Source organism: Piliocolobus tephrosceles, unplaced genomic scaffold (assembly GCF_002776525.5).
Source record: "Piliocolobus tephrosceles isolate RC106 unplaced genomic scaffold, ASM277652v3 unscaffolded_29863, whole genome shotgun sequence".
NCBI classification, from domain to species: Eukaryota; Metazoa; Chordata; class Mammalia; order Primates; family Cercopithecidae; genus Piliocolobus; species Piliocolobus tephrosceles.
The window spans coordinates 18,378-33,888 of NW_022313046.1; the positions used below are offsets into that span (position 1 = coordinate 18,378).

Consider the following 15,511-nt stretch of genomic DNA (forward strand, 5'->3'; position numbering starts at 1 on the left):
TGGCTCTGCTCTAAACTTCATAAGCGTCATCTTCTGGACTCTTCACCGCAATCCTCTGAGCGGCACTATTGCTCCTATTTTAAAGGAAACTGAAACACAGAGCAGTTGGTCTGTCAGATGCCCAAGTGGCAGGACTGGGGTTTTGCTCCATGGCTTCCAGTGACATCATGGGTGAGAAAGGGCCTCGGAATCTTGGGATCACCTTCCTAAGGCAAAGAACGGTTGCTGGATTTTTTTTCCTCCCCCTCTCGAGTTTTGGAAAGCAAAGACACGGGACTCTGGAGGCCTGCCCCAGCACTGTCAGTGGCCCAGAGGCCACACTGTTCGGGCTCTGGGCTCTCTTGAGCCTGAGTTTCCCTACTGAGAGTGAGGAGGTGCGGCGGCCCCGCCAAGCTTGGGCTGGCCGGTCACCCAGGTGGGAACTCCGAAGATGACGCTTTGCTGACACTTAGTGGCTGCAGGAGGAAGTGGAGCCTTGAGGACTGGAAGAAAGATCTGCCGAGTCCTGCAGAGACCGGAAGGAACTGTAGGCCCCCAGGGGAGGTGAGTAGGGACACACACAGAACACTCTTCACCCGAGAAAGAGGGGGAGGAAGAGAGGGGATGGGCAGGATACTCTCTAGGAAGTCCCCAGGAAGGCTGGAAGTCGAAGGTTAAGGCATTGGCAGGGTTGGGTCCCTTTGGAGGCTGCAAGTGACACTCGTTTCTCCCCTAGCTTCTGGTGGGTGGCAGGCAATCTGCAGCACTTCTTGCCTTGCAGAAACATCAACCCAGCATCATCTTCACATGACATTCTCCCTGTGTGTGTGGCTCTCTCCAAGTTTCCCGTTTTCATAGACACCAGTCACATTCCACTAGGGGCCCACCCTACTCCAGTATGATCCACTCTTAATATAACTAATTACATTTGGCCAGGCATGGTAGCTCACACCTGCAGTCACGGCACTTTGGGAGGTGGAGATGGGATGATTGCTTAAGACCAGGAGACCAGCCTGGGCAACACAGTGAATCCGCCCCCCCACCCCTCAATCTCTACATAAAATATTAGAAAGGTGTGGTCACGCATGTCTGCGGTCTCGGCTTCTCCAGAGCCTGAGGCAACAGGATCACTTGAAAGCCCACGAGTTGGAGGCTGCAGTGCGCTATGATTGTACCACCACACTCCAGCCTGGACAGCAGAGACCGTAGCACTTCAAAAAAAATTGCACTTGCAATGACCCAGTTTACAAATAAGGTCACATTCTCTAAGGTACTAAGGATTAGGATTTCAGCATATAAATTTGGGGGGGGTTCTCATTCAATCCATAATAACCACCATCGTTCTACTCTCAAAAACAATTACAATCCACCCCCACCCCTGCAAGTGAGAGCTTCTAGGGGTAGAATCTATTACTTTGTATCCCTACTCTGCCCAGTTCCAGGAGTGAAATAGGCACTAAGTATCGGGTGAAGAATCAAGGAAGAAATGGATGAGAGTAACATTTATTTAGCATTTATTAGTTTCCACCTTTATGATAATCATTTTAACCACTTTAACAAGGTTTTCCATGTGCCTCCCCCCATCTCTGAGCATTCCAGCCACCACCGTGCCTTTGTGGAGTTTCTCAGAGCTACCAGGCTCCTCCCACCACAAGGCCCTTCACATGCCGCTCTCATCTGGGATGCTCTTCTTTAGCCTCTTTAGCCCTGCAACCTCTACTCTTCCTTGAGATCTCAGCTGGAGTCTTTTCCTCAAGGGAAGTAGCTTAGACTTGTGTGGATTCTGTTTTTTTAACTTTTAAGTTCGGGGGTACATGTGCAAATTTGTTATAAACTCGTGTCATGGGGGTTTGTTGTAGATTATTTCATTACCCAGGTACTAAGCCAAGTATCCAAATAGGCACTCAGTAGGTACTGGTTGAAGAATGAATGAAGAAATAGATGACAGAAATTTATTGAGCACTTAACTGTTTTTTTCTAAGTTCTGGGATACATGTGCAGAACATGCAGGTTTCTTACATAGGTATACATGTACCATGGTGGTTTGCTGCACCCATCAACCCATCGTCTAGGTTTTCAGCCCTGCATGCATTTGGTATTTGTCCTAATGCTCTCTCCTTGCCCCTCAACCCAACAGGCCTGGGTGTGTGATGTTCCCCTCCCTGTGTCCATGTGTTCTCGTTTTTCAACTCCCACTTATGAGTGAGAACATGCAGTGTTTGGTTTTGTTCCTGTGTTAGTTTGCTGAGAATGACGGTTTCCAGCTTCATCCATGTTCCCGCAAAGGACATGAACTCATTCTTTTTTATGGCTGCATAGTATTCCACGGTGTATATGGAGCACTTACTGGTTTCTACCTTTATGATAATCATTTTAACCACTTTAGCTCACTCAACAAGGTTTTCCATTTTTCCAAATGTGAGGGGATGCTTCTAAATGGAGTCCTAAAGGGGCAAGAACATCTAAAACATTCCTAAAGAAGAATCATGTTATAGGGCAGTGGTCCCCAAATGTTTTGGCACCAGGGATCGATTTTGTGGAAGACATTTTTTCACGGGCTGTGGGCAGCGGACATTAGATTCTTACTGGAGCATGCAACCTAGATCTTTTGCACGTGCAGTTCACACAATAGGGTTTGCACTCCTATGAGAATCTAATGCTGCCGCTGGTCTGACAGCAGGTGGAGCTCAGGCTGTAATGCCCACCTCCTGTTGTGCAACCCCCATTTCAGGCCATGGGAGGCCCAAGGGTTTGAGGGCCCCTGTTTTAGGGACCTCAACACTGACTACAAAGCAATAGTCGTTAACAATGTGGCAAGAGTGCAGGGATACACTGACTACAGGAACAGAAAAGACAGCCCATAAAATCACCCCACCTGTGGGGAAGGGGATAGAACAGCAAGGTGACTGTGCCGCAGTGCAGCAAATGGACTCCTTCATGAATTGACACTGGACTTCCAAAGAGAAAAAAAAAAACAAAACTGAATCTCTACCATACACCATATACAAGAATCAGCTCCAGAAGGATTAAGAATGCAAACGTAAAGAGCAAATGTTTAAAAAGTTTAGAGAAATAAATGTATTAGAGAATTTCTTTGTGACTGGGGATTAGAAATAATTTCCTCAATGTTGGCCGGGCACAGTGGCTCATGCCTGTAATCCCAGTACTTTGGGAGGCTGAGGCAGGCAGATCAGAAATATTCAGGGATCCCGAGACCAGCCAGTCACTCAAGAGGCAACGGAATTGCAAGTCAGGTGAAGAAACAAAGGCTCAGAGAGGTTGGGCACTGTATCCAAGGTCACACAGCTAAGAGCTAAGCAGCTGCAGAACCGTAAGACTCCCTAAGGGTTCTGTTGCCCTACTCCTAGCCCAGATACTTGCCAATTCTTATTTCTATCACACACACACACACACGTGCGCATGCACATACACCCCAGCTGCCAGGGGAGATCAAAGACCCACAGCAGACAAGTTGTAAGTCATACTTTACTTACTCTCTGGGAGGTGTAGAGGGTTCCTGGGCAGCAGGCCTGGGTCCTGGGAAGGAGGCATGGTGGGGAGGGCACCAGTTGGAGGAGTGGAAGGCGCCAACATTGGTACCACTGCATATCGCGGATGTGGCACATGGACTGTACCTGGGAGTGACATGCCCCAAAGTCACTGCTGTCCTTGTAGTCTCCCTTCTCCAGCAGGTACTGCAGCCTGCGGTAGCTGGGGTACTGGTAGCCAACCCACCTGGAGGACTAGAGGTGAGGGGAGGGTGAACCGGGGGAACAGGGAGAGAAACAAGAGAGAAGCGAGGGGAGAGAGAGCATTCATAAACTACTAGGAAGGGTGAAGCCTCCCAACCACTGCCACTTGCCAGGGGTAAGCAGGACACCCTTTCCACCCCACCCTTCTAGCACTGAGCCTCTGCTTTCTTCCTTCTCTTGACAGGGAGCTCACTGCCTCCTGAAGCAAATTTTGACTGAAGGTCTGGTACTGGGGTCAGAGCAAGGGGATGGTATCTTAAGCTCACTGAAGTTTAGAATAAGCCAGGCCTTTGAACCATCTCCATCCACTCCTATCCCACCTCCAAGCCCAGCTGCAAGGCCAAAATGTTGGGGGAGGTTCCAGGGGCCTTCTGATGAAAGAGGTTCCAGGGGCTACTTAATGAAAGTGCTGGTCTTCTCTCCAGAAGATGTCACACAGGCCTGGCCTGCACGGACCTGCCTGGCCAGTCTCTGTGGACATCTCCAGCACTACCTTCGCATTCTTATGCTTCCACATCTCTGCATTCCAGCCAGTGACCTTTGTAGAGTTTCTCAGACCTACCAGGCTCCCCCAACATACACCACAGGGCCTTTGCACATGCTGCTCTTGTTGCCTGGGATGCCCTTCCTTGGCCTCTTTACCCCCGCAATTCCTACTGTTCCTTGAGATCTCAGCTCAAGAATCTTTTCTCCAAGGAAGTAGCTTAGATGCATGTGGATTCTTAACAGTTGCCCCTTCTAGACTGTTGGCTACACAGGGCAGAAGCCAAACCTCTTTCATCTCCTTCACCCTCGGCACCTAACACAATGCCTGGCATATGGCAGCACTGACAAACTGAATGAATCAATCAATGAATGAATGAAGGGAAAGAGGGAATGAAGGGGAACAGGAGCACAGAACTTTGCACACCACTTTAGGAGTCTGACAAACCCCAAGAAGCCAGTATGTTTGGCTAAACTGGTTCTGTTTGGGGGAAAGAGCCTTAATTCGTAGCACTTGCTGATTTCTATGCTGTAAATGCACCTACTATGGCTGGTTTCAAGCTACCAATGATTAGTCAACCAGTTCACACAAATTCTGAAAATGTAAGAGTCGGTTCCAGGCTGGGCGCGGTGGCTCACGCCTGTAATTCCAGCACTTTGGGAGGCCAAGGCGGGCAGCTCTTGATGTCAGGAGTTTGAGACTAACCTGGCCAACACAGTGAAACCCCGTCTCTACTAAAAATGCAAAACATTAGCTGAGCTTGGTAGTGGGCACCTGTAATCCAAGCTACTTTGGGAGGCTGAGGCAGGAGAATTGCTTGAACCTGGGAGGCGGAGGCTGCAGTGAGCCAAGATTGTTCTATTGCACTCCAGCCCGGGCAACAGTGCAAGACTCCATTTCAATTTAAAAAAAAAAAAAAAGTTCTTACAAGCTGGTATAAGCTGTTCAGCACACCGCTGCCCAAAGCTCATCTGTGGACCCCCATGGAATCCAAATTTTTTACCATGAGAAATCCCTCATTGCTGATGGCCAGGGTCGATGTGCCCAGGAACTTCCATTCAGAGGGAAATGACACCTCCTGTTCCCAAACTTAGGGACACATGCGGTCAAAGGCAGCATGGGCTGGTCCTCCTGCTTCTCACAGGTTTCAGACTACTCAACTCATTCCTTCCCCTCCTGCCTCAACCTAATCCTCCCTCTGCCTCAACTTGCCCCTCTCACATACATGTCTTGCTCACTGGGGCTGAGGTAAAGGCCAAGGTTTCTCCACTCCAAAGGCCATTTCCCCAAAGGCAGCTCTAGGGAGAAATTCAGGGGCTGTAAGCCACCTGTGGGCAGAGAATTCCCATTTACTTTCCAGTGGGAAGTCAGAGGTCAGCAGAGAACACTGATGTGTGCAAGATGACCAGTGTATACAGGGCAGAGCAGGACTTAGGACCCCGGAGTCTCAGTTCCTGTGGCAGGGTGAGCCAGGGCTGGCAATGCACTTACGTGCCACTCTGCACTCGCACAGATGACACCTTCTCTTGGTAGCCGTGGGTGTGGAAGCTGGGTACATCATCATCTATGATTTCCATCTTCTTCCCGGTGAAGTTGGAGTTTTCATAGAGAACGATCTTGTGCTCTTGGCTGTCCTGTTGGCAGAGGATGTGGGGAAGTGAGTATGGGTGACGGGGCCCAGGGTTGGCCTTCCCACCCCATGCTCATGCCCCAGAATTGGGATCCTCATGTCCCACACATCACTCTCTGCCCAGTGCACCTACCACGTGTCTATGACAACTGCTGTTGGATCGCAGCCATTTGTTAAGTTTCTACTGGGCCATTTTCATGTACAGACACTCTGAGATGCTACACTTTGGGGAATATTTGATTCTGAAATGTCCTATGCCTCAAGTTTCTCTTTTATAAATGGCAGCTATAATCTACCCACCCACCCACACGTGCACACACACACATGCACACACCCACATGCACACACCCACACATGCACACCCACACGTACACACATGCACAGGTTAACTGTGCCTCTAATAGGCACCTGAGATATTTTGATTTTTCTTCATTTCTACATCTCTTCCCATCCTCCTGTTCCTATGACATTTTCCTTAGCTATCTCATCTAATCCTTTAAACATAAAACCTTTATCCCTTAGACATAAAATCCTTTTATGCCATTTGGCAGATGAAAAAAGTGAGGCACAGAGGTCAAATGACGTGCTGAAGGCCACACAGCTGGGAGCAGCACAGCCAATATGGGAACCCACGTCTGTGGGGTGCAAAGTCCAGTGTTCTCCAACCTTCCAGTAGGTCCTGGGAGGAACCAGAACGGGCTTGGAGGGTTTGGGAGTGTAACTGAGCGGTGATGTGCTCTGTCCCCTCCCTGACAGTTCACACACACACTAATAAGAATCAGGATCTCAGAAGCACTGAAAACTCACACTGGCACGAGTCTTGAAGAAGAGCTAAACCACCTTCTCCTCCAGTCCTGAACTCAGAATTTCTTGTATTTCTGATGGCTACCAGTTATTGAGCAATGACTCTGTGACGACAGTTGCCCAACCCTGCGGGGTGGGGGGCACCAACCACGTAAAATAGAATGTGAATGGTGCCCTCTGGAGCATTTCATAATCTTGTGATTGGAGCCCCCTGGAGTTGCGCAGCGTGACAACCCTCAAGCTAATAAGCACATTGGAATCTCAAGACAATAGATACCAATATGCCCATTTTACAGATGAAGAAACTGAGGCTCAGGGAAGTAAAATGACTTTTGCAAGGTCACCCACCCAGTGAGGAGGTTCCTCACCAATCATAAAGGGCACAATGCTAGAGGGGCAGGCTCCTTCCTGGTCCCGGGACCTCCGGCTCCAAGGTGGCAGAGACAGAAAGTAGGATGATGGGCAGAGAGAGGAAGTAGGATGATGGCAGGGGGCTCACAACTTTGATGGGCCTCAGGGAGCTGAGGGAGTCTGTCCTCCGGCTGCTGGTCCCAGTGGGGGTACTCGCCCTTCTCAAACACAAACTGCTCACCCTTGCAGTTGGCCTGTTCATAGCCCACCCAGCTGCCATGGAGACAGAGAGAAAGGGGGCAGGTCAGTTCCACTCCAAGCTTCCTATGGCAGGATCCTGGCTACTCACGTTGACCCCTGGGGTTCACTCTTGCCCAATCCGGCAAGATGTAGTAGCCCCACCCAAACCTTAAGATGGCAAATCCAAGCGCACAGTACCCTCAGTTATCCAGAACTCAGTGCTATGCTGCCTTTAACTACCTGGAACACAGTTAAGAAACAAGAAGGCAGTCTAAATAACGACCCGCAACAAATAACAATATATAGATGCCATGCACTAAAGCCAATAGTATACTGGTAAGTTAATAGCCAACTCTCAAAAAACAAAACAAAAATTAACACTCTTGATTTGCAGCATTTGCCAATTTCCATGGTGTAAATGCTCCCACTGTGGCAGATTTCAAGCTATCAATATGACACAGCTGCAAGTGGAGCTGGGGAGAGAGATGCACAGTCAGCCTTCACCACTGAGAACTGACCCCAGAACCCCTCGGTTGTGCCCAAACCCCTCTCTCTTTGGATCTGTTTCTTCTCTTGTCCCTGTTGTTAGACTCTGCCCAAACTCTGTTTTTGTAGATCCACATTAGAAGAAAAATAGTACATTAAAAAGGGAGGGATGGCCTTCACGTCGGGCATGGCTAATAGAGGAAGGCAAAAAATAGGAGAAAAAAAACCACAAATCTCAAAATGATTAACATTCTGGGGCCAGCCAGTGCAGATGCAAACATTTCAGCAATGTGCAATAATGGCTGTTCAGAGGAATAATCTAAGTTATTAACAACAGAGGAAATGTTTATTATCCTCTTTTGGAAGCGTAGTCTTGATCCAGCAATTCTCCTTTAGCAATGGGTCCTTAGAAACAGTTGTCAAGGGGCTGGGCACCATGGCTTACATCTATAATCCCAGCACTCTGGGAAGCTGAGGCAGTGGATCACCTGAGGTCAAGAGTTCGAGACCAGTCTGGCCAACATGGTGAGACTCCATCTCTACTAAAACTACAAAAACACTGGCCAGGCATGGTGGCTCATGCATTTAATCCCAGCACTTTGAGAGGCTGAGACAGGTGAATCACAAAGTCAGGAGTTCGAGACCAGCCTGGCCAACATAGTGAAACCCCATCTCTACTAAAATATACAAAAATTAGCTGGGCATAGTGGCAGGCATCTGTAATCCCAGTTACTCAGGAGGCTGACGCAGAAGAATCTCTTGAACCTGGGAGGCGGAGGTTGCAGTGAGCCAAGATCGCACCACTGCACTCCAGCCTGGGCAAGAATGAGATACTGTCACAAAAATAGAAAAAGACATTCAAGTGCCCAACTGACATGAAAAAAGGCACAACCTCACTAATCAGTGAAATGCAACTCGGAAACATACCATCCCACACTGGTCAGATGGCCATTTTTCCAAAATTAAACCATGCTGGTGAGGCAGCAGAGGAAAGGGAACACTGCTACACTCTTGGGGAATGTGAAAAAAGGTTCACACTGTGGAAAGCAGTGTAGATTCTCAAAGAACTTAAAACAGAACTACCATCAGACCCAGCAATTCCATTACTTGGTATCTACCCAAAGGACAATAAATCCTTCCATCAAAAAGACACATGCTCTCCTGCATTCATGGCCATGCCATTCACAAGAACAAAGACTCGGAAGTATCCTAGGTGACCAGCAACAGTGGATTTGATTTTTTTTTTTAATGTGGTGCATACACACCACAAAATACTATGCAGCCATAAGAACACACAATCCTGTCCTAAGCAGCATGGATAGACCTGGGGGTTATTATGTTTAGCAAACCAAGGCAAGAACAGAAAACCAAACACTGCATGTTCTCACTATGAGTGGGAGCTAAACAGTGAATACATTCGAACATAAAGATGCAAACAATAGACACTGGGGACTATCAGATGAAAAAAGGAGGCAGAAAGGGGGTGCGGGCGGAAGAACCACCTGACTGGCACTTTGCTCACTACTTGGATGATGCGGTCAGTGACCACAAGCCTCAATGTCAAAGGTTCACATGTAACTAACCTGCAATTTAATCCAAATAAAAGAAAAGGAAAGAAACAGGGTTGCCCCGGGCACAGAGGCTCCTGCCTATAATCACAGCACTTTGGGAGGCTGAGGCAGGCAGATCACTTGAGACCAGGAGTTTGAGAGAAGTCCGGGCAATATGGCAAAACCCTACCTCTACAGAAAATACAAAAAATTAGTGGGGCATGGTGGTGCACACCTGTAGTCCCAGCTACTTGGGAGGTTAAGGAGGGAGGATCGCTTAAGCATGGGAGGTTCAAGGCTGCAATGAGCCAAGATCGCACCACTGCACTCCAGCCTGAGTGACAGAGCAATAACCTGTCTTAAAAAAGTAAATAAATAATAGGATTAGGATATATTACAGACAGATAGGTGGATGACAGATAAAACCTACAGTTATCCAGGCAATCATGGACTGGCATAAACAGAGAAAGACAACTGAATGGACAAAATGAGGGAGCCAGGTAATCAACCCAAAATTGTATTTGGGGCACACATTTTTCAAAATCACACCAAAGGCACAACAATTGAAAAAACTGGGTAAGTCATGTGCAAAAGACTGAAATAGCACCCCTATGTTGCCCAATACACAAAAATTTACAAAAAATAATTCGAACAGTTAAATTCAATCCTGAAAGCAAAACACTCCAAGTAGATAACATGGGATAAGTGTATGTTTGGGGAAAACTTGACCCTGTGTACACAGGTTGCAAAAAGAAAAAAGAAAAGGAAAAATTAGGGGGAAAACATGTATAGACAATAAAATGGCTTAACAATCTATTTTTTTGGATGGGACACTGAAATCACTGCTAACAAATGCAAACGTAAACATGAGAGACTAAGTACAACATTAGAGCCTCTGCGCACGAGGAAAAAATGAACCCAAAGAGAAAGCATCCTAGACCAGGCATGGTGGTGCGTGCCTGTAATCCCAGCTACTCAGGAGGCTGAGGCCACAGAATTGCTTGAACCTGGGAGGTGGAAGTTGCAGTCAGCTGAGATTGTACCACTGCACTCCAGCCTGGGTGACAGAGTAAGACTCCATCGGTGGGGAGGGGGCAGAGAAAAAACAAAAACAAAACCAGCATCACAAAGATGAGAAGTTTGGGGAAACATACAGCTGATAAGGCCTTGTTTTACAAAAGGCACAGGCTACTAACACTAGTAACTAGCAAAAAAACTAAACGAAAGAGAAACTAGTAACCGAACTAAAATTGGGCAAACAGCCTGAATAGATTTTTCGGCAAAGAAGACCTAAGACTGACTATCTTTACAGAAACGTGGTTAACATTAACTACTCCTGCAAAGAGTGGAAATCAAAACCATACAAAGCATCTCTTATTTGAAATGAATATGAGAAATAAAAATACAAACACAAAAGCTGGTGTGAATTTCCAGGAAAAAAGAAGTGTTCATGGGAGGGTCAATTACTATATACACTATGGAAAGCAGTTGCAGATTCCTCAAAAATCTCAAAGTCCAATACTATATGATCTATTCATCCTACTACTAGCTATACAGTCAAAGCACATCGGTATTTTGAGGAGACATCTGCCTTTCCATGTCTATTCCATCACTATTCACAATAGCTAGGATGATGGAAGCCACCTACCTGTTCACCCACAGATGAAAGGATAAAGAAAATGTAGTACATATATACAATGATATACCCGTCAGCCATAAGAGAAAAAAAATGCAATTGTCATTTAGGGCAACACCAAGGAACCTAGAAAACAATCTGTTAAATAAGCCAAGCACAGAAAGACAGACACTGCATGACCTCGCTTATGTTGAATCCAAAAACTTATCCTTCAAGTAGCAGAAAGTACAGGAGTGGTTTCCTGAGGCTGGGGAAGCAGGGGAGGATAGGAGGGACTGGTTATGGAAACAAAGTTACAGTTAGTTGGGAGGAACACATTCTAGTGTCCTGTTCCACAGCTGGGTGACTCTGGTTACAATATTGTATTTTTCAAAAAAAAAAAAGCTAGAAGGGACAATTTTGAGTGTTCTCACCACAAAGAAATAACACCTGTAGGAGGGAATAGTTATGCTAAGTACCCTGATTTGATCATCACCAAAAATACACATGTATCAAAATGTCCCAGATGAGGCTGTGCGAGGTGACTCATGTGTGTAATCCCAGCACTTTGGGAGGCTGAGGTGGTCGGATTGCTTGAGGCCAGAAGTTTGAGACCAGCCTGGCCAACATGGCAAAACCCCGTCTCCACTAAAAAAATACAAAAATTAGCTGGGCATGGTGGCACACACTTGTAATTCTAGCTACTAGGATGCCTGAGGCACAAAAATCACTTGAACCTGGAAGCCAAAGGTTGCAGTAAGCCAAAATCATGCCGCTGCACTCCAGCCTGGGCAGCAGAGCAGGACTGCCTCCAGACAGAAACAAAAACAAGAGTCTCAGATGAGAAAAAAAAAGTCCCAGGATACCCTCTGTTTATGTGCCTTATTATAGACAAAACATTTAAGAAGTATAAGTCCAGGTGCAGTGGCTCACGCCTTAATCCTAGCACTTTGGGGGGCCAAAGCAGGCAGGTCAGGAGGTCAGGAGATTGAGACCATCCTGGCCAACATGGTGAAACCCGTCTCTACTAAAAATACAAAAATTAGCTGGGCATGGTGGCGCACGCCTGTAGTCTTAGCTACTTGGGAGGCTGAGGCAGGAGGCTCACTTGAACCCAGGAGGCCGAGGTTGCAGTGAGCCGAGGTCATGCCATTGTGCTCTAGCCTCTTGACAGAGTGAGACTCCATCTTAAAAAAAAAGGGGGGGGGGGGGGGGGGGTGGGGGGGGTGGACTCAGTGGCTCACGCCTGTAATACCAGCACTTTGGGAGGCCAAGGCAGCTGGATCACAGGGTCAAGAGATAGAGACCATCCTGGCCAACATGATAAAACCCTGTCTCTACTAAAATACAAAAGAAAAAAAAAAATCAGCCGGGCATGGTGGCACACGCCTATAGTTCCAGCTACTCAGGAGGCTGAGGCAGGGGAATCACTTGAACCCAGAAGGTGGAGGTTGCAGTGAGCCGAGATCACACGCACTCCAGCCTGGCAAAAGAGCAAGAGTCTGTCAAAAAAAAAAAAAAAGTTTAAATACACAATGCTAATATTAACATGGAACCACAAACAGTCCTGAACATCTAAGGAACCCTGAGAAATACAAACTAAGTTGGAGGACTCACAATTCCTGATATCAAATAGCGCTGCAAAGCTGTAGGTAGCCAATATTCCAATATACCTGGTCCTGTGATGCACCATGGTGCTCCAGCTTGGGTGAGAGTGACCTGTCTCAAAAAAGAAAAAGATTATGAGAAAATAGGAGCGAATCATAGAAGTGATAACTGGTTGTTATCAAACATGTACACAGAAAAAAAAAATACCAAATAGCATAAAAAATACACATCCAAACTGAAATCAGGCAGAAAACCTGAATTGACATCACTGCAAAAATGACATAAAACGCACAAACATGTAAGAGAAAAGGTCCTCAACATTACTATTCATTAGAAAAGAATGTACTCCATAACCACATCCAGGTACCATCCCACACCTACTGGAATGTTACTGAAAATATCTTAAAAATGTAAAAGAATGCTGGTGTGGATTTGGATACAGGGAAAATCTTATGCATTGTTGGTGTAAAGATAAATGAGGATATACACTATGGAAAAAAGTTGTAGACCAGGTGCGGTGGCACAGGCCTGTAATTCCAGCACTTTGGGAGGCCAAGGCAGGCAGATCACCAGGTCAGATTAAGCCCATCGTGATAACACAGAGAAACCCCGTCTCTACTCAAAATACAAAAAATTAGCCGGGCGTGGTGGGCATATGCCTATAGTCCCAGCTACTCAGGAGGCTGAGGCAGGAAAATCACTTGAACCCGGGAGGCAAACACTGCAGCGAGCTGAGATCACACCACTGCACTCACTCAGGGCAACAGAGTGAGACTCCCTCTCAAAAAAAAAAAAAGTTGTAAATTCCTCAAAAAATTGAAAATGCAACTACCATACGATCTAGCAAATCCACTACTGGGTATATCTCCCAAAGCAAATGAAAACAGTATCAGAGATCATAAAGCCTCAATGGGGAATAGGAGAGTTTATTCATTAAATGGTTTTGAGAAAACTGATGTTTATATGAAAAAGAATGAAATAGGGCCCTTCTGGTATACAATACACAAAAATCAACTCGAAATGGATTGAAGACCTAAACACAAGACCTGAAATTATAGATCATCAAACGTCTGTAAGAAAAAAGGGTGTAGGGGATGGTGGAGCACTTAAGCTTTGGAGCAACTTGCATCTAGGCTCGCAGGCTGGAAACGCGAAAAGAAAAAAACGAAAAAAAAAAAAGCAGAGGGTAAAACCTCATCGAGAATGGAATGGCTTGTGAATATATCTTTTAAATTGGGAAAGCGAATCACAGGTAACAAAAGCAAAAACAACCACATGGGGCTCCATCCAACTGAAAAACTTCGGTACAGAAAATAATGAACCAAATGAAAAGGAATCCTACAAATGGGGAGAAAGTTTGGGGCAAGCATGCATCTCCTAAGGGATTGTTATAAAAAACACGCAATACCTTAACAGCGCTCAACAGCAATAACAACTACAAGATCATCAACCCTGAAGTGGGCAGGGACCCAGCAGACATTTCCGCACAGGGGACATAACACTGAGCAGCATGGAGAGAACCAGGTCCTCAGCATCACCGTCACCAGGGACGAGTCCCCGTCAGGCTCGCACCCGGATGTACCTCCCCGCCCCGGTGGTCGTGACCAGAGGGACAGGAGGGGACACAGGCTTCCTTGAAGGCCAGGGGTGGGGGGGCATGAAAGAGTACCGATGTGTCCCGATGGCGCGAAGGCAAATTTAAAAATTCATCAAATCCTGGGGGCCGCTGGGATCTTTTTTCCTCCGTCTGAGGCCTGGCCAGGAGGCAGCCAAACACCCAGGCCTGGCCCCAACTCCCACCTGGGCCGGGCTTCCCCTTCCTCCTGGGGCTCTCCTCTCTCCCCATCTATATAGGACAGGTTCCCTCAGAAAAAGTCCTCAAACCCCAAAAATACCACAGTCCGCTACACTTGCCACCCTCAAAAGTCCTCAGGGAACAAAACTAATGGTAAAACAGATACCAAAATACTAGAAAAGAGAAAAGCTATGGAGAAAATGAGAATAAAGAGAACGTTGGAGGAACCAACCTTCTGTACTCACCGTGTAGAAAACAATGCCCCGGAGAAGCTGAGTTGCACGCAGCTCCCACCTAACCAGTCAGGGCCACAGACAGGAGCTGTTTTCTCCCTAGGACAGGGCTCCAAGTCGTCCCCAAACCGCCGTGGTGCCCCCTGAAGCGCGTCCTGAAGGAACCGGAGCCGCTTTCCTACTCATTCCGGACGCCGCGCACTCCATGCAGTGTCTGCGGTGAGAACACGCATGCGCACCATGTGGGGCAGAAAAGGCTGTTTTAGCGCCCCTCTGCCAGTCACAGTGCGGGATGACCAGCCTCAGGGCAGCATCACCCCAGGCCAGTCTAGGTAGGGTAGAAGGGTGCGTTGTGGGACACCAGAGAGCAGGAACTCCCCAGCCTATGCATATGAACCTCCCCCTGTGAAGCTTGTTTATTTTCCCCCTGGACAGGGTCTCACTTTGTTGCCCAGGATGAAGTGCAGTGGTGCAATCACGGTTCACAGCAGCCTCAACCTCCTGGACCCAAGTGATCCTTCCATCTTAACCTTCAAAGTAGCTACGAATCTGGTTGCTCCACTGTTGGGCGCATACCTATTCGGGGTAAGTCTTCTTGTGTGTGTATATATGTATGTATGTGTGTCTGTGTGTCTGATGTAAATGGGAATTTACCCAACTGCTCACCTAATTGCAAGGCAAAGTCCACAGCAGGTCATCTGCAAGCTGGAGAATGAGAAAGCAGTAGCGTGGCTCCCAGGGGAACCAGCCATGGGGCTTTTATATGTCCAAAAGCCTCACAACAATGGAAACTTTTACTGCAGCTCCCAGTCTGAGGTCCAAGAGTTGAGAATCCTTTGTGTTTGCTGGTGCAAGTACCAGACTACAAAGGCCAAAATCATTGAGTTTCAAGTCCAAAGACAGGATAAGAAAAGGTGACCCTCTTCATGAGGGATGTAGTGAGTATGAAAAGGAAAGTCAAGCAAGCTGAATGTGCCCTCTTTT

At 47.1% G+C, this 15,511-nt stretch overlaps 1 protein-coding gene across 1 annotated transcript; it reads right to left on the reverse strand.

Moving 5' to 3' along the window:
• Nucleotides 1–3,389: 3,389 nt before the first annotated feature.
• Nucleotides 3,390–14,728, reverse strand: LOC111525383 (beta-crystallin B3-like). The gene is made up of 6 exons (XM_023190763.1): nt 14,540–14,728; nt 12,509–12,610; nt 7,149–7,273; nt 5,707–5,849; nt 3,615–3,722; nt 3,390–3,516 (listed from the first exon to the last, which is right to left on the reverse strand). The coding sequence occupies exons 2-6, from the start codon at nt 12,582–12,584 to the stop codon at nt 3,459–3,461; spliced, it is 510 nt and encodes a 169-aa protein (XP_023046531.1). The 5' UTR covers nt 12,585–12,610; nt 14,540–14,728; the 3' UTR covers nt 3,390–3,458.
• Between the last annotated feature and the right edge of the window lie 783 nt (nt 14,729–15,511).

Excerpts from the sequence above, each read along its gene's own strand:
- LOC111525383 (XM_023190763.1), bottom strand. The coding sequence starts at position 12,584 with ATGGTGCATCACAGGACCAGGTATATTGGAATATTGGCTACCTACAGC. Across the intron at positions 7,274-12,508 it reads GCTATTTGATATCAGGAATT|CTGGGTGGGCTATGAACAGG; the intron begins GTGAGTCCTCCA and ends TCTCCATGGCAG. Across the intron at positions 3,517-3,614 it reads TTGGGGCATGTCACTCCCAG|GACCCAGGCCTGCTGCCCAG; the intron begins GTACAGTCCATG and ends CCTCCTTCCCAG.